Raw genomic sequence first — 17,050 nt, forward strand, 5'->3', positions numbered from 1 at the left:
GTGTGTGTGTGTGGAGTGCGATACAAAACGGCACCCATAGCGTAGACAACACGACGAGGTCTTCCCTCTCCCATACAACGCACTCCAAATCGTTGTGCTCTGATCCCTCTGCCTGATGGCAAATAGTTGGGCAGTTGTCCAGCTCTTTATGGTGTAACAAAGCTGCATAGTTTGACCATGTTAGCCCTCTGTACTTGAGCTGTATCTGTATCATTACTAAATCCACAGAAGTTGTAAGTAACAATCAAATATAAAAATAACAAAGACAATAAAAGCCCATATCTGTTGATCCTTTGAGTCATTTATCAGTTTTTAATCATGTTTCTTAATTTTGGATCATTGTTTTAATATGTGAAATTGATATACACTATGTTGTCTGCCTAAGAAGATTGATACAGGTGAACACTGAAAAGGGGACTCGGGTTATTGTCAGTGAACACCTAACTCCCTGTGAAACCTCACTGCAGGTCACTGTATTACATTGTGTTATGGATAAATTAAACATATATGGATGCTTCAAAAAATGAGGGAACCACTGATGTTTAACTGTATTGGGTGTAAATGAACCATCGTCTCCCAACCCCATGAAAACACCCAACTAGAATCTTTTGTTCCCCACATCAGCACTTGAAGATCAGCAAGTACATTTTCACCAAAAAACAACAACAATGGCTTGGTAAGAAGTGCCATCGCAATGGTTGAACAGTGCAGAAACCCTGTGTGCATCCTCTAAATATTACACACTTTGTACTGAAAACTACAACGAGGCTTCCTTCTTATTCTTTGCTTTTGTTGGCCATCTCTGCAAAACTGGGTCTTTTGTCAGCCATGAGAGATGCTTATCTTTCCCCTTGCCCTTCCCACTGCTGAGCTCTACATTTTGCACTCCCATTCTTGTGTTGTATATAGAAAAGTAACATAAAAATCCCCTAATATATATGGCTTTGACTTGAGGTATCATGGCCATCATATAAACACAAACATATCACAGATCTGGGTACCCTTTTGTTTCATCACATTACAGTGTGTCTGGTATTAAACTGCTTTATTTAATATCATGTTCACTTTGTCTGCCATCTCCCTACTTGGTAATTTACTTAAGAAGGACACTCCCTTCCAAACACACCACTGAAGAACAATAAACCATTGAAAGTTCAATGAGCCCCAAAATGTCCTTCTTATTCCCACTGTGTTATCTTAATATCCATCCCTTGGTGTGCAAAAAAAGCCACAGCTACATAAACACTAATAAACCACATATACAATAAAACATAATACAATAATACTTACTAATAAATTAATAAAACCTAAAAATAATTTGAAACCTACTAAAAGGATAGGTTTAAGATTTAAGGTTTAAGACCCTAGGTTATTGTTGACATTTTCAATGTCCAGAAGAAAGTGAGCCATGCATTTTGTTCAACTCACCCCCTCTCGTGATGAAACTGAGCAGTTGGTCATTGACATCCATTATATTCCAAACCAGCAGTTCCCATTGTTGTACCTTGATTTGTCCAATACAAGTAAGCCCATATGAACTGCCTTGGCTAGGTTGTTTTGGCCAACAGTGCCCACAAACTAACAAATTGATTCAGAGTTTAGATGCCACTGGGCATGCTCACGGACCAAGAAACTCAGGTGCACGGTTAGAATTCTGATTCCGAAGATAGTGGCTACATTAGAGGCAGCAATGGGACCTGCTAAACCCTTGTTTGGAATATTATGGATGTCTATTGATCGCCATCTGCCCAATTTCAGAACACCCCTCTAACGTTAAATGGGGTGGGTTGGACAAAAATCATGGCCCCTTTTCATCTGGACACAGACAATGTCAAGAATCGACCTGGGGGCTTGATGAACTGGCCTAGTCTACCTCTATCTAGACTAAGCCTTATTGCTTTAGAAGTAAACGGTTAACTCTCTGTTCTGTGTCAATATCCTGGGGTATTCAGTTGGTAATTTATTTTGTGATTTAGCTACCATGCTAGCAATATCTATTGACGACTGTTTGATAACCTTATTACCATTCAGGGCTTGCTGGACTGTAGCTCAGTCAAAGCTTTATTGTTATTAGACGCCAGGCAGTTAAAGAATGACATAATGTATGGGCTTGGTACACACTATTAGTGGCTGGTCCATGGCTCGCTATTACAGTATATGTCCCAGGAAATAAATTAGACCAGCTAGTGTCTATCCTCCAGGGTAAGGGGTCATTCACTTCATTGCTACTGTGTGCATTAGACCAGTTCCTTTTAATCATAGCGTTGTTTGAATAGTAAGTTTACAGACAGTTTGATGACCTGTGCTCCTCCTGTGACAAAGGGCTTTGTCTATTGAGAAAAAGAAGAACACATGTGATCTGTATAAAAGTAGTGATCTGTATAAAACATTAATGGTTCAAATTGTTCCCAAATAAAATGTCTTAATGGTGCATTCAGAAAAATATGTGAAATACTATGCATGTTTTGGCCTCAGAAAAATGTATGTTATATGTGTAGTGTTGATTATCATGTCGGCAAAGTGCATCCTCTTGCAGCTATGTAATGGTGTGGCCAGTTTAATGGCCGACAGAGACATTGATCAGCGAACAGCAGGCACAAACGCAGACCGAGCGGACAGTCCGGCCTCCATTATTTTAGGAACATTAACAGCCACCATCTGTGTTTGTGTTGATGTGGAATCACCACTCGCTCCCGAGTGCTATTTTAGTGCTGCAGAAACAGTCTGATGTTTGTCTAAAACTGTGATGCGTGAAGCTGTGTGCTCTAGCTGGTTTGCTGTCATCAGTTACTCTTTAATGTTGGTAACAGAAGTTTAGCAAGTTTATGCAAGTGGGCGTAGTTGAGATGAAACTTTCTGTTTGTTTCGAAATGTCCCCTAGTTCCCTGTACCTGTTCACACGTGATACGGCTCGGTTGGAAACATAGATGCTCGGAAAGCTCACCAACGAAATCTGTTGTTAAAGTGAACGTACAATAGGAAAACAGCAGGTGGACGATCTGAACCAGGGGGTGTTCTGGTGGGAATTTTTCACCACGTCAATCATTTCTACATAAACTGTTTAAGACTAAAGAGGGTGACTTCTCAGTTGGACCCTTTGATCCTTGACCACCCCAAGGGTGTCTGCGAATAGGGTATTGGTCTGATGCCACGTGGAAATATGTTTTTGGAATCAGTTGCTATTCAAGATGTGAATTTATACAACAGCAAAAGTACAGATCGGAAACTTTGTACTATAAACAAAAACATTTAGCCTAGTTCATTTGAGGGGGGCGTGTGCAGTCTTCTGTCTGCCTCATTGTTGGTAATTAAGGACCTAGCCACCATTCCTCTGTATCCTAAAAGTGATAATAGGAGGTAAAACGTGAGCGCCTCTACCGTGCACTTACTATCCAAATAATAACAGCTTTGTGCCCATGGCCTTGCACACAAATGCACAAACAATCACATAAGTATCCATAGTTGGGGTTTGCGATAAGCTTTAGTTCTCTGGCTGGGGGCTCTCTAATTTATGTGGACAAGAGATGAAGCACTAGACTGCTGATTTCCCATGTGGCAAACAGAGTCAGACAGTCAGTCTCACTCACTCACTCACTCACTCACTCAGAAGTTACCAGAATCAAGGCGACTGCAAACAATGTGATGAAGAGTGAGCTGAGCCTCTGTAGTCCTTAGTTTGACAAGGCTCTCTGCAGTGCACATCACATCAGCGCCTGAAAAAGACTCCTTCTAAAGCACCATCTACAAAAACTCTTCCAACTGTGCTAGCAATGTAATTATCAAAGCGACAGACTAATTTATACCAGTAGTTCCTCCTGAAATGGCTCTTTTCAAGCTCCTTCAGCCACCAATTTGGTTCTTCCCTGCACTTTGGAAAGAGATTAAGGGATATAAAATAGGCCGCCTGGACCTCCCAGTTCCCTCTTGGTCCTTCTGCTTGTGACAAGACTATTGTGGCTAACAGACTCCACACACGAGTCTCTGGAAATCCCTCACAGTCTTCAGGCCCTGGCTACTGACAGGGGTCTCTTAGCATCTGTGGCCCCACGAGGAGAGCCTGGATTGGCTGAGCTCGTGGCCGCGGTGCCGACTGACGTAGCCGCGCCGGCAACTCGGAAGGCTCCACTCTCCCAAGACGTCTCTGGAGCGTCTGTGAACAACAGAACAGATTCCTATTAACACCTTGGGCAGGAGCATAGCCAGGGAGCACTCACTGCTGTTCCCCTCTTATTCAGCTGGGGCGGAGGCACGTACGCCTGATGAGGTGCTAGTGGAGGTAGTTTTGCAGGGAACTGGGGTGAAAGAAGGGATATATATTTGTGAGGGTCTACCCCTCGCTTCCCCCTCACACAGCTACATCTGTTCCCTCCTCTCTCCAACCATGCTCAGTGAGCATTGCATCAGTTAACCCAAAAGCCAGGCAGCATGGTGGCTCGCTGGATTCATTTCACTGCCTGGCGGCTCCTTTTTATGCCTCCTTTTCCTCCATCTCTTCGTTCGCCTCCCACTCCTTCATTCCATCATTTCTGCCTTCAATCCTCACACCCCCTGTTTCCACGATCACCCACGATGCTTTGCTTGGCCACCTCAGGGGGATTTGGGCTACCCTCTGCCTGGTGACAGCTCAGTGGGGGCTGGGGGCCTCACTTTCTCGAGTGCACATTGGATGGTGGAGACAACGAGGAGGAAGAGGAGGGGGAATGAGGGTGGGGGTGGGCTTTCTGTACAGATTAGGGATGACAGAGAGAGCCTCAGCTGGGTTACACTGTCAAGTCTCCCCTCCTCTACTGGTACTGCTACTGACGATGGAATAGCACAGTCATAGACTGACCATATGTACAGTATGCGTGCAACTTTCCCTGGGCGGACATGGTAATCATCTGAGCAACATTCAGTGCTTAATGCCCCTTAACACAGTTTTGAACCGTATTCTAGTCATATATGAGCATAAGACAATTCTTAGAAATTGCTTAAACCCATTGAAGCCATATTAGCATAATTTGACATCTTTTTTATATGGCGTGAGGCTTAAATCACTGTAATAAATACAGCCATTTCCTGTTCTTGACAGAAGATCATCTGCACAACAGCTGTCTGCTTGTATTGCAGTTTTTTTGTGGTGTGTTATAGTTTACCTTCAAGACTTTCCTTTGAAGCCCATGGATGTTTTGCAGCATGTTATTTTCATTTGTTTAACACATGTGTCTCTATGGAAACACATTTTGCAGTGCAAGCATCTTTAAATGTATGGTCTTTTCACTATGCGTTCCCCAACAGTATTTGTAGTTGGCAAGCTCCACTGTAGATTGCTATGGAGCAACAGTTATTTCCAATTGAAAAACAGTTGGATTATTGCTCAATAGGGAGTCATTGTTTTCCGTGATGTAGGTTTATTTTGTGTATAGTATCAGTGTAAAGGTCTGTGTATAGGTCATTGGTCCAAGATATTTGGAAATAAAATGGGTCTGCGATACATAATTGTTATAAATAAAATATTCTCCACTACTCCACACAACACGGTTAGCCTTTTAACCAATTTGCAATTTTTACCTAATATTGACCATAAAAATTCCTTCACAATCACTCTTCAATCTTCAGTCTTCTGAGATTCTCTGACTAACAGGCTCTCTCTGCTACTGAACTCTACTTCTATTTGTTATTAGAGAGGTTTAAAGCAGGGGAATCCAAAGTACATTTTTAAGTTTGACAGAATTTGACTAGGGTTATAAACCAGAATAATAACTTATTGTATGTTTTTCATGGAAATATGAAGTTCTCTCTCCCTCTATCTCCCTGAACTAATTGATAGTGATGATATTATCAATAAGAACTATTCACTGATGTATGTTGTCAGAACATTAGTACATCAGTGATTTGCATAGGGCCATGCATCACCTTATTTTGTATCTGCACTGTATATGTGCCGTTTAGTCAATTTTCATGCTTGGTCTCGGTGATATGTGGTGGAATCTTGTTTCCCCTTCAGGGTTTAATTCCCCTTCAGCATTTGTTGTACAGTCTCCTGAGCTCAGAACACACTACAGTATGCCACCCTTTCCTGAATAGACGTTGTATTTTACACCTGCCCAAATGGATGGGGAGCGGTTCTGATCTTCCTCTGGTTTTGCTGTTTCCCACCCAGACCTGCTCCTGGCTACCCTGAGAGATGAGTTCCAAGTCCACTATCAACAAGGAGGTGTTTACGCCCAACGATGAGAAGATGCTTGCAGCTGTGCAAGTGAAGCGACGCACCAAGAAGAAAATTCCCTTCTTGGCCACTGGTGGCCAGGGAGACTACATGACCTTCATCTGCCTCTCAGGTAAGTGGAGGCATATTTTTTGGTTAAAATATTTGATAGGTATTTTAGGAATCATCACAGTACAGTAATATAGAGTGTTTTAATAATGATCCCTCCCCACCCCCTCCCTTTATCACCCTCCCCACCACCCCCCACCCATCCTTCTGGGCCTCCCATATCCTAGGTCAAGGAACTGGGCTAACTGTCATGACAATGGTAGAACAAAAACATGTGGCAAAGCGCAATAACATTAATGAATTAGCTACATTGATGTAAAATAAAAATAAGTTAATTAAAAAGATGAACATAATGACAATGCAAAAAAGTTAACCCAATCTTTTAGTGCTCCTTGGTCATGGTGGTACATAACAAGTTGTTGGGAGACTTTCACTGCGATAAAATGGTAGTCAATCTGAACTTGAAAGTATCTGAAGAGGTCAGATTGTTGTCAGTTGAACGTGGCGTGAAGTCTGTTGGTGTGGCATACCACAGCTTTTAGGGAGGAAGAGTAACATGAATGTGATTCTATCTGGCACCACTGAGTTTCGGGCTAGAAGGCCAAGTGTAAATTTTTTGCATGTTGGTGGCCCAATAGTGAAGTTACAAATGTGCTAACCCCAACCCTCCCTCTTATCTGTTCCTCTTTAATAAAGATTTATGTAGCCTTGGAGCTTTATTACCCCATATAAAAGAGAGTAATCTATAAAAGATAAGAGTAAATGCAACAAAAGAAGGACATTTGGGGGGGGGGGAGAGGCAAACATTGAAATAGGCACAGATATCGTTGGACAACATTAATTTTAATACACCTGTTCTTACTGAGAGTGTGATATGTAAGCTGCACTTTTGAAGGTCTTCTTTGACTTTTGTAATTGGTGCAGTAGTTATGATACATTTTGGGAAATGTTGAATGTTGCAACTCATACTGCATGATATCCAGTTCAGGCGGATTGATGGGAATCAAATCACATTTTCCTATATTGAGTTCATAGCCAGAGAATGTATCAAAAGTTGACCAGGTGAACTGAACAATGTAGACTGCGGTCATTTGGGATCAAAACCAACCCAGTACTCTTTTGCTGAGAGTGGAACACCCTGAGCGCTACGCTCTCCCGCCCATACTCCTACTCTCATAACTTCTGGCTTTCATCTGATCTTTCTCTTTCATTTTGGTTATCAGGATATCCTTATCTCAAGCTTTGCTATCAGAATTTGCTTTCTCTTTTGTTTTTCATTCTGTCTATATGCTACAAACAGTCTGATTTTGTTTGCACTGTTTTACGTTTGTGTCTCTCGTGTTGTGATCCTGCTTGGTTTTAAGACATTTAAAAAATATTAGATTTCTCTTGAAATTTTGTTTTGGTTCAGTGAGACTGAAAGGTTCCCTGATATATTGCTTGATAATTCCATTTTCTATCCTGAAATTGCCGAAGAGAATCATTTTAGTCAACAAAAGAACCGCTTATGAAGATCCATGACATTTCTGTTATCTCAAACTGCTTCAAGGTTTGTCACAACCTAAATATTGACTACAGTGGGAATTCATGTCCGGCATGAGTGACTTCATGTTTGCTAAAGCACTCCCTGTACTCGTTTTTAAAAGGTACACCATCTTTTTCAAACACTGTGTGCCTTACTTAATGCTATCCCTTAGGGATAAACATGTTTTCTAACCACCATCCTAATTTGCTTGCTGTAGTTATTAGTTCTAATGAATTCTTCTTTATAAAAAAATATTTGAGTGTGCAGAAATGTGCTCTTTTTGTGCTCTGTAAATTCCTAGTTATAAGAGGTTAAGTAGAAGGGTCGGCTAATTCAACCATAGCCTTACTGAATCCATCAAATGAGGATTAAGACTTTGGTTCCAGATGTAATCTGGATTATACAAAATAATATTGCTGTGAATCAATGTTGGGTTGCTGGCTTTTGTATGCAGTCTATTAAGGAAGCAAGGCTTACATTTAGGCTTAGTGTCCTCCTGCTCAGAAGAACAGAACAATTACAATAGAAAAGGCCAACACAGTCCTTAATTAGGTGCCAAGCACAAAGTGCGAGGCAACCTATTGAAATTGTTAGTGTTATTTTTATTCCGCCTCATTTGCATTAAACAGCCTAAACCGCTTCTACGTTTTTTATGAAACTTACTAGACCTGTAGAGGTTGACCCAAGATTAGCAGACAGCAAATATTACACTGATTGGCCCAAAGGTGGCGCTATATCAACTGTCCAAAAAATGCAAACTTTGCACAAGCATATCTCGTAACCGGTTTGACGTACACTCATGAAACTTTGCTCACACATGCATTTCCACATGATATATGTGGCCGTCGGTAAGTCGGTCCCTCAAGAACCGGGACCAACTTAGTAGCCGTTGGGGTCCAAAGTTCCAACTGCTCAAGTGAAATGACGTCGATTGGCAAAACAACATGGCCGCCATAGGCAAAAAAACGTCAAAAATAGTTAATTGCTCATATCAACATCAAGTTGGACTCCTATGATGTTGACTCCATTACAAAAGTTGTTCAGAATCAATTTCTGAACAAGGTAAACCCAACATCATGTTTGTCATGTTTGTAGCGGCCCCTACAGGATCTTAAAAAAGCAGCCCCTACGCCATGTTTCACCAATATGTATGAAACTTGGTAGGCACGTATAAGGTGCCAAGACCTACAGAAAAGCCTCTTGGACCCATGCCCCAAAACCCACAGGAAGTCGGCTATTGATTGAACGCTGTACAATTTGTGACTGTACGTTGAAGAGTGTGTCCGTGGCGTGCCTGGTGACATGGCGTCTGTGGCGTGCCGTCAAAGTTGGCCATTTTGAATTCCGTGGTCTTGTATTTGCTTTTTCGCCTTGTATTTCAATGAACTCCTCCTAGGGAATTTATCGGATCTGCTTCAAAATTGGTCAGTACAGTCAAAAAATGGTGCTGAACGAACGCTGTACAATTTGTGACTGTACGTTGAAGGGCGTGTCCGTGGCGTGCCGTCAAAGTTGGCCATTTTGAATTCTGTGGTCTTGTATTTGCTTTTTCGCCTTGTATTTGAACGAACAAACTCCTAGGGAATTCATCAGATCTGCTTCAAAACTGGACAGTACACTTGAATAATGTTGCTGAATGAACACCGTGCTATTTGTGACTGTACGTTGAAGGGCGTGTCCGTGGCGTGGCGGTCGGCTCAGGCTTGGCACCTTAAACGCAGCTTTAATTTTTTATTGATACTGTTCCTAGTCCTTCTATTTAATTTTATGCCTCTGCATCTCATGTTGGAACATTCAATCCTTCTGTTGTTATGATGACATCCGTCTGTTCTGACATAATCTTCAATGAATGCACTATTTTAAAACGTTTTCTACCTACTGATTCCATTCATTGTCCATACTGTAGTCTACATAGTAATGGACGTTACATAATTTGCCATGCAGTACTGCATTCAAGTGCAGTTCATTTCCCTATCATAACCACCAGCACCAAATCTCTTGTGTTTCTTTGTTTGGCCCCAACAACAACAACTGTTATGGTTGACTCTTAATGATGTGACATGTTCGCTTCTTTCCATTGCTAAGGCGAGTCATGAAGGAATTGACTGTTGTAATGTTAGTCATGTGGACTCACTTTACACTATCCAAGCATTGTTCTGTCACTGTGTGTGTGTGTGTGTGTGTGTGTGTGTGTGTCTCTGTGTGGGGTTGGGTGTGTATGTGTGCTATCAGCCTGAGGATGACTATTAAACCAGCTAGAGCTGCCCTACTTATTTAAAATGCATGGTGTGTGTGTGTGTGTGTGTGTGTGTGTGTGTGTGTGTGTGTGTGTGTGTGTGTGTGTGTGTGTGTGTGTGTGTGTGTGTGTGTGTGTGTGTGTGTGTGTGTGTGTGTGTGTGTGTGTGTGTGTCACATGGCTCCAGGGGCAGATAGTGGAGGCCTTGAGCCAGGCAGTGACATCGTTATGCAATCCACAGTATGTGTGAACAAAGAGACATCCATAGAAGGAACAGACACAGTGCACTGCTGTTTCTCCTTCTCAGCCTGACCACCACCAAGCACAGTCACAAGAACATTACCATTGGTGTGACAGTGATGCCCATGCATGATGCATCCCATTATTTTGCCTAAAATACAGTGGATATATGTTTCAGTGGATATAAACTGTGTCAGAATCAGAAATTCCTTCCTTTGGCCATAAGTCAACTGCAGACTGCTCGAGCTAATGCATTGAGAACACTGGAATGCAAACTTAATTTGTCTTATATGATCCTTAGCTTAGTAATCTATGCCATTTTATCACTGCTTCCCCAATTTTGAGAAAAAAACGGTAAAATCCTATGTTTTTCTCCCCTAAACACTGTGCACGTTCCACTCTGCTGCGAACCAAGGTTGCGTTCTTTCCGTGATGTCTGAGTGTGTTTGCCGAGTAACCTTCAACCGGCTGCACTGGTAAACGTGTGGAGCTCTGACTGGGCTGCAGTTGACTGTGGCGTCCAAGAGAAAGTTTAGCTTTTTGAACACACATAATATCGTTGTACTATAATGCCACGGTATGTGTGGATGGTGAAGCTCCTTTTGAGAATGAGGTATTTTATGTCCTCGTCCGAGTGAGGGTTAGGCTTCCCGGACACCTGAAGTATAACGCTACGGTGTGTGGTGCATTTCATATACAACATTGCTTATTATAACGCTCATACACAACGACGTTGGCGTGGGTCATTACCATGGGGATAACACTGCCACCTCTTTCCTACAACTCAACCCAAAACACATTTATTTTAATCTCATAGTGTTTGAATTCTGTCTGAAATAGTGGGTTCACTGAACAATAAAATTCATAAACTAATATGAGCTATAATCAGTAATGAATATCAGTTAAAAACAGATAATAGGTGTGACGTGAGTGGATATAATCGACACAAAATGAAATTTACATTATGTTATTTAAATTACAAGTCAGTAATTGAACTAATAACAAACAATGTAACACATGGCCAATTTAAAGAGATTTATGCATGTAAAAAACCTACATGTTGTCCGAATGTAAAAAATACCTTTGGGTATTTTGTTTATTTTGGTAGTTGGTATATTGCTAATGAAATACATTGTTGACCATGTGACTGCAGCCTTGGAAACATTTGGACAGCGCTGTAGGTCATTGGGTGGGATCAAGGGATCGATGGCTGTGTGAATTGGCTGTTTGGTTGCACATGTTGTTTGTTGGCTGTGTTTGTTTTAGCCTGAGTACTACATCTATCATTGACCTCCAAGAAAGCTGGACAGCCGCCGCATTGGCCATGGTTTGTTCTTGTTTTTGTGTTTGAAGTGTTGCTATAGGAGAACCGAAAGGTTTCATGCTCATTGCTCACTTCATAGTTTTAACCCTCAAGGCAGAAAAACCTCAAGGTTCACTTAGTTACCAGCAAAGCACAACAATAATGATATAATCTGATGTGCTGCTAAATGGACAGCAGAGCAGCTAACTCCCATCCTTTCAGAAAATATGTTTGGTCTCAGAGGGACTATAGTGTTAAAAGGTCACTGTCTCGTTGTGGTTTGATTCACACAGATCGCTAATGAGAACAAGGGTTTTTTAGTTCCTGTTGAAGTTCCTTGGGCTGTAAGAACTAGGGCTGATTAAAAGCAGAAACCACTACCCTCCTGTCCTAACCTCACCTTTACACAGTCCAAGCATTGTTCTGTGTGTGTGTGTGTGTGTGTGTGTGTGTGTGTGTGTGTGTGTGTGTGTGTGTGTGTGTGTGTGTGTGTGTGTGTGTGTGTGTGTGTGTGTGTGTGTGTGTGTGTGTGTGTGTGTGTGTGTGATGTTTTGAAAGTGGGAGCTGTAGTGTAGAAAGCCAGTAGCAGAACTTGTTTTGGTTGCAGAAGTGAGAAAACGACTGATTCAAACCCTATGGATATATCTGATGACATTAAGTCGTAGCTCGGGAATATAACATTTGTTAAGAAACCGATGTATGGTGTAGAGTTGTTTGTTTATAGTATATTGTATAGTATTCTAATGGACTAAACAAACACTTTTTCCCCTAAGAAAGTTGAGGTTGTTGCAACATAACTGTTCCTGGCATCCTTAGCAACTGAAGTTTAGCAAGTGTAATAGGAAAGACAAGAAACCCAAGTACATTGCAACACTATCACAAAAACCATGTCCATGTCCAAGTGTCACTGTTCACCCTCTTTGTGTCTCAAATAGGGTGAGGGATAAAGGATAAGATGGGAATATGAATATTTTCAACACTTCACAACCACAACACTCAGGACTGGATATGCAGCAAGAATGCATGCCTGATGCATTTCCAAATCCTGGAATGGGAAAACTCAACACAAAGATGAACACGTTTTCTCATAAGAAATCAAACAGCAGCGGGTAAACATTGAGTCTTGAATATAAGTGGAATAGCCCCTAGTGAGGCTTACCTGTGTGAGAATGTATAGTGGTACAGAAGCGAGTAGATCTGAGCCTACCCAAAGGGAGCAGGAGGGGAGGGGGCAGGTCTGTTGCTCTCTGTAGGCCTCCAGTGTGTGCTTGGGATTTGGGATTTCTAAAATGCCTTTGATCTCCTTCCAACACGCACGTACACACTTACACATATGCATAGATAGACACACACACACACACACACACACACACACACACACACACACACACACACACACACACACACACACACACACACACACACACACAGACACACAGACCGGGCTGGACGCAGGCCAGTAGAGACATAGACACTTACTGACTTGATGTGTCTTTAGTCTTTGATCAGGGGAGTCCATGCTGTGACTCCACAGAACCCCCACCCCCCAGGTGTATAACCCAGCCCTGCTCATGCAGTGTTTGGCAGAGGGAGCAGTGGGATGCAAGAATCTGTGTGCTGCAAATAACACACAGGGGAGTTGATGTTAGTAGAGGACACGGTGGTGGGTCGTGCTTGTTTATGTTGAGGAGAGACAGTTCTTCTTCTCCTTCTCCTGTGTGTGCCTTCACATATTCTCCCTTTTATTTCTGTTTTCTTGTTTTGTGTGTGTGTGTGTGTGTGTGTGTGTGTGTGTGTGTGTGTGTGTGTGTGTGTGTGTGTGTGTGTGTGTGTGTGTGTGTGTGTGTGTGTGTGTGTGTGTGTGTGTGTGTGTGTGTGTGTGTGTGTGTGAAAACCAGACCTTGGGGGCTTGAGGCGCTTTCTGCTCAGGAAAACAGAAGCAGACAGTCTGGTGGATAGATGCAGAGAGGAGGATTCTGCTATTTTTTATTAAACGTGTGTGTGTGAATGTGAAGGAGGTTAGAGTAAGTGCCTTCAAATGTAGGCAGCCTTTAGAAATCCTTGGTGGGCGTATTTGTGAATGTGTATGCATACATTAAAGTGTGTGGGTTGGTTTGCATGTTTAATGAATTTAATGTATAGATGTATTCTCTGACAGCCGTCTTCCCGTGTGTGTGTGTGTGTGTGTGTGTGTGTGTGTGTGTGTGTGTGTGTGTGTGTGTGTGTGTGTGTGTGTGTGTGTGTGTGTGTGTGTGTGTGTGTGTGTGTGTGTGTGTGTGTGTGTGTGTGCCTACACCAGGGATGATACGTTTCATTTTTTGTCCATTCCCTCACTCACACCATATCAAACCTTTGTCATAAAAATCATTATATCACCATATTTTCATGACACTGAGCATCTGTTGATTTGCTGTAAATATTTCTAATTAACAGCGATGGTACATTATTTCTGACCAAAAGCCAATTCCGAACTGTCACTCATCCACAGAAAAACCATGTTAATTGACTTTATTCCGTCGATGGCTATGCTTCCACGCCGTTCATCGACAGAACGCCTCACATCTTAGCCATCACCTGGGGTTGTGCAGATGGACGGGCGGACTGCCTGTGGGATTCACACAGCTGGGTAAAGGTGCCCCGGCTTATCACAAAGTCAAATGAGCTCTGTGAGCCTTGACCTGCGTTCGGTGGTACAAACACACTGTTGTGAATCTCTCGGTGTTCGTATTGGACCATTTATATGCATTTGTGTGATGGACATGTGGTTGTCGGGGTCCTTGTGACTTTGCAGGTTACAGGAGGTCAACAGAGAGATGGTGGTTTGATACGATCGATGAGGAAGAGATACCGTTCCGTGACCAGAATTCAGATCTTAAAAGGACAACTTTTTTCACGTTGTTTCATAAATGTTGAGTGAATGTTGACTTGTCATCTTTTTCATCATCGTAGTACCTCATAGATGTGTGTGTGTGTGTGCGTTTTTGTGTGTTCCAATATCTGTGTTTGCATGTGTGTGGTTCGGGCGATGGTCTTTGTTGGGCTGTTCAGAATGGTGCCTCCTGTGGAACTGTCATGGGGCTAACATAACAGAAGTCTTGGAAGATGAATGCATGCCTCCTGGTATACAGGCTGGAGAGTTGTCAAGCCCAGCTCCCTTCAGAAGCAGGCACTACAGCTGGAAACCAACGAGCCATACTGCCATAGCATGTGGTCGTGCATCATGGGTAAAAATGCCCATCATAGGATAGTAGAGCTGTATTAATATTGATTAGGTAAAATACCTTATTCATGTGTATTTGTATCACTTAAACTATTAATTGATTATCAAAATCAGAATCTGTATATAATTATACATTAACTGTCGACCTGACCAACATATTGTTTTGGCGTTGTTTTAACGTTTGATGACGTTGGTCCCCTTGCCCATGTCCTTGATGGGAACTTAACCCAAAAGTTTGAAAGCTTTGAAAAGTGAGATGAGAGCTGAGGGCAGGAGAAAGTAGACCTCATGAACTGAAAGCCAACTTCAATCATGCACAAATGCACTGCACCTGAAGATGGATGTGCCTGAAACAACTTATCGGAAAGTGTGTGTGTGTGTGTGTGTGTGTGTGTGTGTGTGTGTGTGTGTGTGTGTGTGTGTGTGTGTGTGTGTGTGTGTGTGTGTGTGTGTGTGTGTGTGTGTGTGTGTGTGTGTGTGTGTGTGTGTGAGAGCACGCGTTGAAGCATCAAGACACACCTCATTGATTCTGACTCCTGCCAAACTGTCCCTCAGTGTCCTCTTCCTCTGGCCTTCTGTTCAGCTCGGCTCTCTCCTTCCATTCTGGGAAATTCAATGGAAACCCTTTTTTATTGTTTTTATTTCTGAGCAGTTATCCAGTGGAAGTAGTGGGGTGAATGTTTCCCTTCAACACAGGAATCAGATTGTACTTCTTTGGAGGATGCATATCAGTTGCAGTGTCGACATGCCCGACGACTGTTGCTTTAGCCCAACTCCCCTAACTTTAAAAGATTGAGAAATGAATAGGAACTAATGTGAATCAGAATGGGTTGGCTTGACCTTGTGTAGTGTCACCACAGTGTTGAGTTGTTGTTGTTCTCTAAAGCTCAAGAGTTTCAGTGATGCAACAAAACCGTTTTTCCTGACGAAATATGCAATCCTTGTATAGTATATCCTTGTTTTTTTTGTTTTTTTATTATTCCTCTTCAAAACCCAGCTAATTGTTTTCATCTGCTCCGGAAAGAGGGCCTCAGTGGAATGTAAGGCAGAACAGGACATAAACAATCCGTGAATTCTAGGAAAAAGTATCTCTGGGACATTCAGTGTGATCCAATAAGGCTATCTTCTATTACCTGCCGCTGTATTTGAACTCGCAGCTGGTTGCCGTGACATCACGGTTGGCTAGCCAACACATGAGGTGGGGGTGGTCTTTGGCATTCTTTCTTGGGCCACAATATCACCGCTATGGATTCCCGCATCAGTTGGATTTCCTTTCCTCATTGATGTTTGATTAAGCGTTGCACAAGATGGAAACTTTGAGGAGACGTTCAGGAAGCAGCCGCCAGGAAGAAGAGTATGTTGTTCCGAACCGGATGCCACCACACGTGTTTCTGATCATCTGTTCCTCTGACCCGTGCATTAGGAGGGGAGCCTGCGATAGTGTAATCCCACCCCGGGGCTGACATCGCCACCTTGCCTGCCAGACTGGCAGCTGTGTCAGTGGCAGCCATGCCTATAATAAGATTCCCTGTTCTTGTCAAACTATCTTACTGAAAATGTAATACTCTACTTTATTTAAGCATTCCCCATCAAATTTGATGAAACCATATACAATCTGTGTCTGAGGGAAAAGAAGATTAGATTATCTTTATGATTAACATTTTTGACACGTATAAATGCTTGACTTAAACTCTCAATAGAACAATGATTTCCACATAATCAGTGTGATTCATTGTATCATGTATCATTCCTTATATTCCTTTATAAAAAAGCATCCTTAAACTTGCAAGTTTTTAACCACAACTGCACACAAAATGTTGTTATCTCATTGAAGTCAATATAATACATTTTCACTTTCCAACAGATATTTATCATGGAATGCCCAAAAAATGAAAAGTCTGAAAAATGCCACCAGAGTATGGCTGCATTTTTCTCCTGATAAGTGAAATCCCACACATTTTATATGAGCCCCCCTCTGTGACCATGTGTGTGTCCTGGAACATCTAGCCTTGATATTGAGGAACTGTCTGACATAGAGACAGGAAAGCAGGAGGGTTAGCAATGGACACATTTAAATACCTAAAATGAGACAGTCCAGTCGGTAAATGGGAGTATTCCCCTCCTAATCTCTGCAACAAGAATTACATGTAGTATGACACATGTTATGATTACGATTGTGTCAGACATGATTTGTAGTTTTTGGCTTTGGTTCTCTTTAACCTGGCAGAAACTGAAATAATTTGTTATCTACGTAAAGATAGATAGTCAGA

The 17,050-nt window shown here is 42.1% G+C and overlaps 1 protein-coding gene across 1 annotated transcript in view; it reads left to right on the forward strand.

Annotated features, from left to right (window-relative positions):
• Positions 1-17,050, forward strand: part of stxbp6 (syntaxin binding protein 6 (amisyn)) — a 53,415-nt gene that overhangs the window by 719 nt on the left and 35,646 nt on the right. Inside the window, exon 2 of the mRNA XM_084481894.1 lies at positions 6,143-6,320. Coding sequence (XP_084338020.1) covers positions 6,167-6,320 — 154 coding nt within the window. The 5' untranslated portion in view covers positions 6,143-6,166. The remainder of the gene's footprint in view (positions 1-6,142; positions 6,321-17,050) is intronic.

Source organism: Micromesistius poutassou, assembly GCF_964030765.1.
Source record: "Micromesistius poutassou genome assembly, chromosome: 17".
Classification (NCBI taxonomy): Eukaryota; Metazoa; Chordata; class Actinopteri; order Gadiformes; family Gadidae; genus Micromesistius; species Micromesistius poutassou.